This window comes from Saccoglossus kowalevskii, chromosome 6 (genome assembly GCF_978046115.1).
Source record: "Saccoglossus kowalevskii chromosome 6, keSacKowa6.1, whole genome shotgun sequence".
Taxonomy (NCBI): Eukaryota; Metazoa; Hemichordata; class Enteropneusta; family Harrimaniidae; genus Saccoglossus; species Saccoglossus kowalevskii.
The window spans coordinates 18,716,720-18,729,257 of NC_140646.1; the positions used below are offsets into that span (position 1 = coordinate 18,716,720).

The window sequence follows — 12,538 nt, forward strand, 5'->3', positions numbered from 1 at the left end:
TGTTCAGATAGGTCCAACATGTGTTTCCAGTGCTTACATGTATATCTCAGACAAATGCCTGGCATAATCATAACATGATCACACATTCATAATAAATCATAAAAAAATGGTTGAAATTCCTTGCAAAATAATACATACTGTCAGAGTACAAACCTTGTTGTAATTGTCTCACATCAACGAAGACAAAATATCGTAGGTTTTTAAATTTTACAGTAATTGACATGATTTTATACAATGTATGTAGAATATTTATTCGGTGCTCTGTGAAAAAATTAAATATTAAATCACATGGAAAATTCTGGAAATGAAAGTAGTGTGAATGCAAGTAATGTCCCTTTTCCATCATAAGACCTGGCACTTGTTTACCAAACACCTCTGTATAACAAACAACTTTCTCAATTTTTTTGGTAGTCATTTTCACTTCATTTATGAGCATTTAACAGTATAGCTTCAATAAATCTCTATATGTATTTCGCTAAATCATCAGGTTTAATAGAAACTGATGTGTTTTCTTTTTGTATATGAAGGAACGGCTTTGAACTTTGAAGATATTTCACCTTGTGAATACACCTATCACTGTTGATTTTCCAATTGACATGTGATGTGTGATGATTTATTCTGATCACATCTAATCAAGATGTATTCTTGTTTTACAGTGTTTTTTTCAATCTGCCCACCTGCGTTATATGTATACCAGTATATATATTTGCCAACAAATTTAACTGTATTATCATATAAGATGTAACTTCTTACAAGTCCTGTCCAGCCTTATATATTAGAGCTGGTCTATTTTCATTTCATAAGAATTATTGAACTTAATAACCTTCTGTACTGTTGAAGATTTTTTAGTCCCCGTTCGGACGCAGTCCGAAAACGGGGACTTATGTTTTGCCCTGTGTGCGTCCGTGCGTCCGTGCGTCCGTGATCACCTGTATCTCGAACATGCATGGACCGATTAAGTTCAAACTTCACTCATACATCACACATTATATGGGACATATGCACATGCATTTTTTTCATGATCCGATTAACGATAGCCGAATAGCGGCCATTTTAAGGCCGAAAATGCATCAAAATCGCACATTTTCACCATTCCGGACCCGGATCTCAGTTATGCATGGACGGATTTTGTTCAAATTTGGTACATACATTAAACATAATAGGACCTTGATGCACGTCATTTTTTTTTTCGGATCAAGTTCGAAATAGCCGACTGGCGGCCATTTTGTTTTAAAGAATTCAGTTCTGGATCCGTATCCGAGACATGTCTGGATTGATCAAGTTCAAACTTCACACACACAAGGTACATCATGTCACAAATATGTATGTGCATTTGTTTCATGATCTCATTAACGATAGCCAAATGGGGGCCGCTTTAACGCCGAAAATGCATTGAAATCGCACATTTTCACCATTCCGGACCCATATCTCAGTTATGCATGGATGGATTTTGTTCAAATTTGGTACATATATTAGACATAATAGGACCTTGATGCACGTCATTTTTTTTTTCGGATCAAGTTCGAAATAGCCGACTGGCGGCCATTTTGTTTTAAAGAATTCAGTTCTGGATCCGTATCCGAGACATGTCTGGATTGATCAAGTTCAAACTTCACACACACAAGGTACATCATGTCACAAATATGTATGTGCATTTGTTTCATGATCTCATTAACGATAGCCAAATGGGGGCCGCTTTAAGGCCGAAAATGCATTGAAATCGCACATTTTCACCATTCCGGACCCATATCTCAGTTATGCATGGATGGATTTTGTTCAAATTTGGTACATACATTAAACATAATAGGACCTTGATGTACGTCATTTTTTTTTTTCGGATCAAGTTCGAAATAGCCGACTGGCGGCCATTTTGTTTTAAAGAATTCAGTTCTGGATCCGTATCCGAGACATGTCTGGATTGATCAAGTTCAAACTTCACACACACAAGGTACATCATGTCACAAATATGTATGTGCATTTGTTTCATGATCTCATTAACGATAGCCAAATGGCAGCCGCTTTAAGGCCGAAAATGCATTGAAATCGCACATTTTCACCATTCCGGACCCATATCTCAGTTATGCATGGATGGATTTTGTTCAAATTTGGTACATACATTAAACATAATAGGACCTTGATGTACGTCATTTTTTTTTTCGGATCAAGTTCGAAATAGCCGACTGGCGGCCATTTTGTTTTAAAGAATTCAGTTCTGGATCCGTATCCGAGACATGTCTGGATTGATCAAGTTCAAACTTCACACACACAAGGTACATCATGTCACAAATATGTATGTGCATTTGTTTCATGATCTCATTAACGATAGCCAAATGGGGGCCGCTTTAAGGCCGAAAATGCATTGAAATCGCACATTTTCACCATTCCGGACCCATATCTCAGTTATGCATGGATGGATTTTGTTCAAATTTGGTACATACATTAAACATAATAGGACCTTGATGCACGTCATTTTTTTTTTCGGATCAAGTTCGAAATAGCCGACTGGCGGCCATTTTGTTTTAAAGAATTCAGTTCTGGATCCGTATCCGAGACATGTCTGGATTGATCAAGTTCAAACTTCACACACACAAGGTACATCATGTCACAAATATGTATGTGCATTTGTTTCATGATCTCATTAACGATAGCCAAATGGGGGCCGCTTTAAGGCCGAAAATGCATTGAAATCGCACATTTTCACCATTCCGGACCCATATCTCAGTTATGCATGGATGGATTTTGTTCAAATTTGGTACATACATTAAACATAATAGGACCTTGATGTACGTCATTTTTTTTTTTCGGATCAAGTTCGAAATAGCCGACTGGCGGCCATTTTGTTTTAAAGAATTCAGTTCTGGATCCGTATCCGAGACATGTCTGGATTGATCAAGTTCAAACTTCACACACACAAGGTACATCATGTCACAAATATGTATGTGCATTTGTTTCATGATCTCATTAACGATAGCCAAATGGGGGCCGCTTTAAGGCCGAAAATGCATTGAAATCGCACATTTTCACCATTCCGGACCCATATCTCAGTTATGCATGGATGGATTTTGTTCAAATTTGGTACATACATTAAACATAATGGGACCTTGATGCACGTCTTTTTTTTTTTTCGGATCAAGTTCGAAATGGCCGACTGGCGGCCATTTTGTTAAAGAATTCAGTTCTGGATCCGTATCCAAGACATGTCTGGATTGATCAAGTTCAAACTTCACACACACATGGTACATCATGTCACAAATAGATATGTGCATTTGTTTCATGATCTGCTTAACAATAGCGGAATGATGGCCAATTTAAGGCCGAAAATGCATCAAAATCACGTATTTTCACAATTCCAGAACCGGATCTCAGTCATGCATGGATGGATTTTGTTCAGATTTAGCACAATGTGTTGTACATATGCAGGTGCATTTCGGTCATGATCTGCTTTGAATGTATATGTCACTCAAATATGAACGGAACGGGGACGTGTCATTGACAATGACTTGTTTTTCATAATATTACCATCTGTACTGACAGAACCGTTTCTAAGCATTGATTTTGTTATACAAGTTTTTTATAAATTAATAAACTAGAAGGAGCAGAAATAATATTTTATTCCATATAATAAATAATGTTTATGTTTCATATCACAGGTCCGACTTGGAAAAACTAGAGACAGGCAAAGAATTGTTGGATATATAGCTGTAACACAGCTCCAAGCAGGCAGAGGTAAGTTGCTACAGCTACTGTAAAATCTGTATTAGAAGCCGCGAATTTTATTAAAATGGTACAATGCAACAGACGGTATGCGACTTCTACACATATCTTCTACACGAGTATCTACACATGTGAGTAATGATGAATTTTTGTTTCCAAATTGTTCGAAAAGAATGGGTGTGACTTATATTAGGAATGCGGCTTCTAATACAGATTTTACAGTATATATACATACACTCTCTCTCTTATATCGCAAATACAATAGAATTTTACAAAATATATAATACACTACTATATATCCCTTGTGCCAGTATGCAATCAATCCAGTTCACTTGCTTCATCATTATTTTGTGTTATATGCTAGCTGTTCTGTTTTATATTCAGTAGGCAGTGTTTGAATCTAGTCAACCAGAATGACCGATAACATGTCCGACCGAAACACTGTTGTCATTCTAAATAATGTCCTAGAAAATCTGCTGCAGGGCGAGACTTTGAAATTAGTCTACTTTAGGTTTGGCAAATGATACACATTTGTACACTGAATATTAATCACGTTGTATTGTGTATTTGTTCTGAAATTGCTTTTATATTTATTGTATGCTGAATCATTGAAATATGACTTTAATACATTGTATTACCTGTAGTTTTCATGTGGTCAGTTTAGAAATGAAGACTATTATTATACATCTGTCACTGTAACGCGATAAGCTAATTACAGCATGCCATAATTTTGCTGTATTTTACAGGGTACTTTCATCTTAATGCGAATTCCAAATATGGAATGATTATGTGCGTAAGTGTCCTCTAATAATAAAAACAAACATGGCTGCTACCAGAGTTTGACCGGAATCCACACAAAGAAGTTCGCTGAATCTGTTCTAAACATTTTGGATTTCAGCATTCCAATAGTGTATCCTTGGAAGGGAAAGATGTTTAATAAGAAGGTTATTATGACGATACTTCAAAGTATGCTGCGCATTGACCTCCGCTGTGCGTCGAACGATACTCCAGCTGTACTGTCTGAGTGCATACTTTGAGGTATCCTCGTAATAATATATTCCTTAATGATTTCCTTGGACATGTTTGGAGTGCACATTTAAACTTCACGTATAGATTTTAGGGAAACATATGTATACTCACATTTCTGCCATTCCTGAACCAGATCTCACTTGTGTATAGATATATCATGCAAACTTAGTACATACATTGGGCATTATGAAACCTTCGAATAAGATTGAAAATGGCTGACTGGTGGCGATTTTGTTTTAACAAATGCTGTTGCGATGCAATATATATTTCTGACATGCCTTGACATTCAAATTTGGTAAATGTATGTTGCATACATTTGTTTGACAATCCAATTGGCTGAATGGAAAAATGTTTGTTTATACCAACTGAGTGAGGAACGCCATATCTTGAAACACCATCAACTCACACATGAACAACTAAATCTTTACCTCATAATCAGTAATGATATGTGGGTTACATCAGTTTAATTTTTAGTAAATTGGTAACTGCTCAGCTGCACTCAAATGTTCTTAAACCCTTTGCTATTTAGCTGCATGAGTTCTTCTTTGATTGAGTGGCTTAAAATATTTTTTTTTTTTTTTTTTTTTTTTTACAGACAAAAGTTTTATCAGATTGAACCAGATGAATAAGATAACACTATGGCTTCAGGAATTTAAAAAAAAGACCTTGTGTGTCTCTGATCCAGAAGATATTATTGCCTTTGATGTTCTCACCGGGGATTTTAATTTTGATAACATGTCACCAGGTAAGATTCTTTTCTGTTTATTCTTAAGAAAACACTAATATATCAGAAAATAAGGCCAGCCTTATGCTTACCCAAATTTTAAGTCTGTCTAAATTTTAAATGGCGGCCTAAATGTGTCACCCTCTGCTCTAATTTTAATCCCCACGTTAGGACGGCCTAACTACAGTATGAACAAGTGCCAAATTAGTTAATCGCCACTGGGCGTGGCTGGGCTTTGTTGTGTATTCTCAAAACCTTTTCACAATCCGAACTATGGCTGTAAGCTGAGCGAGTGCCCACTCTCCACAACTCAAAATGAGAGAACAATCTGATAATGCAAATTATGTCTTCACTGAGATTTGCTAAATACAGAAAAAAAGAGGTGTACGTAACAACATGTTGTGGTCTGACATTTTGGATTCTTCTCACATAACAAATCTGTATTCCAAAGAAAAGAGAACGCTTTAGGTTAGTCTAAATAATGTCCTTTTTGACTCTGTGAAAGCGACTCAAATTTTAGTCTTAATTTGGGTGAAACATGATTGATTTGATGCTTTACCAGTTACATCTGGCCTTAAATCTGTGCACCTGGGATCCATGCAGATGCTTCAATGAAACCATTGAAGAGAAGTAACAAAAAGAAAAAACTCTCTGTTCATGTCTAATTTAAATGCACAATGGAAATGCACCCAAATCTTGTGATCTTCTAATGAATGACACATACTGTATATAATGACAGCATTTTCAATCCAATCAAATTTTCATCAATTGCTAAATCGTTCACTGGCCATCGTGCCTATATGCAGTTGTTATAGATGTCAGCACATAGATTATGGCTATTTATACACAGTTGACTGTGATTATGTTCACTGGCCATCATGCCTATGCAGTTATTATAGATGTCAGCACATAGATTATGGCTATTTATACATAGTTGACTGTGATTATGTTCACTGGCCATCATGCCTATGCAGTTATTATAGATGTCAGCACATAGATTATGGCTATTTATACATAGTTGACTGTGATTATGTTCACTGGCCATCATGCCTGTGCAGTTATTATAGATGTCAGCACATAGATTATGGCTATTTATACATAGTTGACTGTGATTATGTTCACTGGCCATCATGCCTGTGCAGTTATTATAGATGTCAGCACATAGATTCTGGCTATTTATACATAGTTGACTGTGATTATGTTCACTGGCCATCATGCCTGTGCAGTTATTATAGATGTCAGCACATAGATTCTGGCTATTTATACATAGTTGACTGTGATTATGTTCACTGGCCATCATGCCTGTGCAGTTATTATAGATGTCAGCACATAGATTATGGCTATTTATACATAGTTGACTGTGATTATGTTCACTGGCCATCATGCCTGTGCAGTTATTATAGATGTCAGCACATAGATTATGGCTATTTATACATAGTTGACTGTGATTATGTTCACTGGCCATCATGCCTGTGCAGTTATTATAGAGATCAGCACATAGATTCTAGGCTATTTATACATAGTTGACTGTGATTATGTTCACTGGCCATCGTGCCTATGCAGTTGTTATAGAGGTCAGCACATAGATTCTGGCTATTTATACATAGTTGACTGTGTTTATGTTCACTGGCCATCATGCCTATGCAGTTATTATAGATGTCAGCACATAGATTCTGGGTATTTATACATAGTTGACTGTGATTATGTTCACTGGCCATCATGCCTGTGCAGTTATTATAGATGTCAGCACATAGATTCTGGGTATTTATACATAGTTGACTGTGTTTATGTTCACTGGCCATCATGCCTATGCAGTTATTATAGATGTCAGCACATAGATTCTGGGTATTTATACATAGTTGACTGTGTTTATGTTCACTGGCCATCATGCCTATGCAGTTATTATAGATGTCAGCACATAGATTCTGGGTATTTATACATAGTTGACTGTGTTTATGTTCACTGGCCATCATGCCTATGCAGTTATTATAGATGTCAGCACATAGATTCTGGGTATTTATACATAGTTGACTGTGATTATGTTCATTGGCCATCATGCCTATGCAGTTATTATAGAGGTCAGCACATAGATTATGGCTATTTATACATAGTTGACTGTGATTATGTTCACTGGCCATCATGCCTGTGCAGTTATTATAGATGTCAGCACATATATTATGGCTATTTATACATAGTTGATTGTGATTATGTTCACTGGCCATCGTGCCTATGCAGTTGTTATAGAGGTCAGCACATAGATTCTGGCTATTTATACATAGTTGACTGTGTTTATGTTCACTGGCCATCATGCCTATGCAGTTATTATAGATGTCAGCACATAGATTCTGGGTATTTATACATAGTTGACTGTGATTATGTTCACTGGCCATCATGCCTGTGCAGTTATTATAGATGTCAGCACATAGATTATGGCTATTTATACACAGCTGACTGTGATTATGTTCACTGATCATCATGCCTATGCAGTTATTATAGATGTCAGCACATAGATTCTGGCTATTTATACATAGTTGACTGTGATTATGTTCACTGACCATCATGCCTATGCAGTTATTATAAATGTCAGCACATAGATTCTGGCTATTTATACATAATTGATTGTGATTATGTTCACTGGCCATCATGCCTGTGCAGTTGTTATAGATGTCAGCACATAGATTCTGGCTATTTATGCATAATTGATTGTGATTATGTTCACTGGCCATCATGCCTGTGCAGTTGTTATAGATGTCAGCACATAGATTCTGGCTATTTATGCATAATTGATTGTGATTATGTTCACTGGCCATCATGCCTATGCAGTTATTATAGAGGTCAGTACATAGATTATGGCTATTTATACACAGTTGACTCTGATTATGTTCACTGGCCATCATGCCTATGCAGTTATTATAGAGGTCAGCACATAGATTATGGCTATTTATACACAGTTGACTGATTATGTTCACTGGCCATCATGCCTGTGCAGTTATTATAGAGGTCAGTACATATATTATGGCTATTTATACACAGTTGACTGTGATTATGTTCACTGGCCATCATGCCTATGCAGTTATTATAGAGGTCAGCACATAGATTATGGCTATTTATACACAGTTGACTGTGATTATGTTCACTGACCATCATGCCTGTGCAGTTATTATAGATGTCAGCACATAGATTATGGCTATTTATACACAGTTGACTGTGATTATGTTCACTGACCATCATGCCTATGCAGTTATTATAGATGTAAGCACATAGATTCTGGCTATTTATACATAGTTGACTGTGATTATGTTCACTGACCATCATGCCTATGCAGTTATTATAGATGTCAGCACATAGATTCTGGCTATTTATACATAGTTGACTGTGATTATGTTCACTGGCCATCATGCCTGTGCAGTTATTATAGATGTCAGCACATAGATTATGGCTATTTATACATAGTTGACTGTGATTATGTTCATTGGCCATCGTGCCTATGCAGTTGTTATAGATGTCAGCACATAGATTATGGCTATTTATACATAGTTGACTGTGATTATGTTCACTGACCATCATGCCTATGCAGTTATTATAGATGTCAGCACATAGATTCTGGCTATTTATACATAGTTGACTGTGATTATGTTCACTGGCCATCATGCCTGTGCAGTTATTATAGATGTCAGCACATAGATTATGGCTATTTATACATAGTTGACTGTGATTATGTTCACTGGCCATCATGCCTATGCAGTTATTATAGATGTCAGCACATAGATTATGGCTATTTATACATAGTTGACTGTGATTATGTTCACTGGCCATCATGCCTGTGCAGTTATTATAGATGTCAGCACATAGATTATGGCTATTTATACATAGTTGACTGTGATTATGTTCACTGGCCATCATGCCTGTGCAGTTATTATAGATGTCAGCACATAGATTATGGCTATTTATACATAGTTGACTGTGATTATGTTCACTGGCCATCATGCCTATGCAGTTATTATAGATGTCAGCACATAGATTCTGGCTATTTATACATAATTGATTGTGATTATGTTCACTGGCCATCATGCCTGTGCAGTTGTTATAGATGTCAGCACATAGATTCTGGCTATTTATACATAGTTGACTGTGATTATGTTCACTGACCATCATGCCTGTCTGCCATTCTTCTAGAAGTCAGCACATAGATTCTGGCTATTTATACATAGTTGACTGTGATTATGTTCACTGGCCATCATGCCTATGCAGTTATTATAAATGTCAGCACATAGATTCTGGCTATTTATACATAATTGATTGTGATTATGTTCACTGGCCATCATGCCTGTGCAGTTGTTATAGATGTCAGCACATAGATTCTGGCTATTTATGCATAATTGATTGTGATTATGTTCACTGGCCATCATGCCTATGCAGTTATTATAGAGGTCAGTACATAGATTATGGCTATTTATACACAGTTGACTGTGATTATGTTCACTGGCCATCATGCCTGTGCAGTTATTATAGATGTCAGCACATAGATTATGGCTATTTATACACAGTTGACTGATTATGTTCACTGGCCATCAAGCCTGTGCAGTTATTATAGAGGTCAGCACATAGATTATGGCTATTTATACACAGTTGACTGATTATGTTCACTGACCATCATGCCTATGCAGTTATTATAGATGTCAGCACATAGATTCTGGCTATTTATACATAGTTGACTGTGATTATGTTCACTGGCCATCATGCCTGTGCAGTTATTATAGATGTCAGCACATAGATTCTGGCTATTTATACATAGTTGACTGTGATTATGTTCACTGGCCATCATGCCTGTGCAGTTATTATAGATGTCAGCACATAGATTATGGCTATTTATACATAGTTGACTGTGATTATGTTCACTGGCCATCATGCCTGTGCAGTTATTATAGATGTCAGCACATAGATTATGGCTATTTATACATAGTTGACTGTGATTATGTTCACTGGCCATCATGCCTATGCAGTTATTATAGATGTCAGCACATAGATTCTGGCTATTTATACATAATTGATTGTGATTATGTTCACTGGCCATCATGCCTGTGCAGTTGTTATAGATGTCAGCACATAGATTCTGGCTATTTATACATAGTTGACTGTGATTATGTTCACTGACCATCATGCCTGTCTGCCATTCTTCTAGAAGTCAGCACATAGATTCTGGCTATTTATACATAGTTGACTGTGATTATGTTCACTGGCCATCATGCCTATGCAGTTATTATAAATGTCAGCACATAGATTCTGGCTATTTATACATAATTGATTGTGATTATGTTCACTGGCCATCATGCCTGTGCAGTTGTTATAGATGTCAGCACATAGATTCTGGCTATTTATGCATAATTGATTGTGATTATGTTCACTGGCCATCATGCCTATGCAGTTATTATAGAGGTCAGTACATAGATTATGGCTATTTATACACAGTTGACTGTGATTATGTTCACTGGCCATCATGCCTGTGCAGTTATTATAGATGTCAGCACATAGATTATGGCTATTTATACACAGTTGACTGATTATGTTCACTGGCCATCATGCCTGTGCAGTTATTATAGAGGTCAGCACATAGATTATGGCTATTTATACACAGTTGACTGATTATGTTCACTGACCATCATGCCTATGCAGTTATTATAGATGTCAGCACATAGATTCTGGCTATTTATACATAGTTGACTGTGATTATGTTCACTGGCCATCATGCCTGTGCAGTTATTATAGATGTCAGCACATAGATTCTGGCTATTTATACATAGTTGACTGTGATTATGTTCACTGGCCATCATGCCTGTGCAGTTATTATAGATGTCAGCACATAGATTATGGCTATTTATACATAGTTGACTGTGATTATGTTCACTGGCCATCATGCCTGTGCAGTTATTATAGATGTCAGCACATAGATTATGGCTATTTATACACAGTTGACTGATTATGTTCACTGACCATCATGCCTATGCAGTTATTATAGAGGTCAGCACATAGATTATGGCTATTTATACACAGTTGACTGATTATGTTCACTGACCATCATGCCTATGCAGTTATTATAGATGTCAGCACATAGATTCTGGCTATTTATACATAGTTGACTGTGATTATGTTCACTGGCCATCATGCCTGTGCAGTTATTATAGATATCAGCACATAGATTATGGCTATTTATACATAGTTGACTGTGATTATGTTCACTGGCCATCATGCCTATGCAGTTATTATAGATGTCAGCACATAGATTATGGCTATTTATACATAGTTGACTGTGATTATGTTCACTGGCCATCATGCCTGTGCAGTTATTATAGATGTCAGCACATAGATTCTGGCTATTTATACATAGTTGACTGTGATTATGTTCACTGGCCATCATGCCTGTGCAGTTATTATAGATGTCAGCACATAGATTATGGCTATTTATACATAGTTGACTGTGATTATGTTCACTGGCCATCATGCCTATGCAGTTATTATAGATGTCAGCACATAGATTCTGGCTATTTATACATAGTTGACTGTGATTATGTTCACTGACCATCATGCCTGTCTGCCATTCTTATAGAAGTCAGCACATAGATTCTGGCTATTTATACATAGTTGACTGTGATTATGTTCACTGGCCATCATGCCTATGCAGTTATTATAAATGTCAGCACATAGATTCTGGCTATTTATACATAATTGATTGTGATTATGTTCACTGGCCATCATGCCTGTGCAGTTGTTATAGATGTCAGCACATAGATTCTGGCTATTTATGCATAATTGATTGTGATTATGTTCACTGGCCATCATGCCTATGCAGTTATTATAGAGGTCAGTACATAGATTATGGCTATTTATACACAGTTGACTCTGATTATGTTCACTGGCCATCATGCCTATGCAGTTATGATAGAGGTCAGCACATAGATTATGGCTATTTATACACAGTTAACTGTGATTATGTTCACTGGCCATCATGCCTATGCAGTTATTATAGATGTCAGCACATAGATTATGGCTATTTATACACAGTTGACTGATTAT

General features: G+C 36.6%; 1 protein-coding gene across 1 annotated transcript in view; it reads left to right on the top strand.

Annotated features, from left to right (window-relative positions):
• Nucleotides 1–12,538, top strand: part of LOC102806681 (sphingomyelin phosphodiesterase 3-like) — a 63,725-nt gene that overhangs the window by 45,144 nt on the left and 6,043 nt on the right. Inside the window, exons 2-3 of the mRNA XM_085500604.1 lie at nucleotides 3,651–3,726; nucleotides 5,339–5,488. Of these exons, the coding sequence (XP_085356730.1) occupies nucleotides 3,651–3,726; nucleotides 5,339–5,488 (226 nt within the window). The remainder of the gene's footprint in view (nucleotides 1–3,650; nucleotides 3,727–5,338; nucleotides 5,489–12,538) is intronic.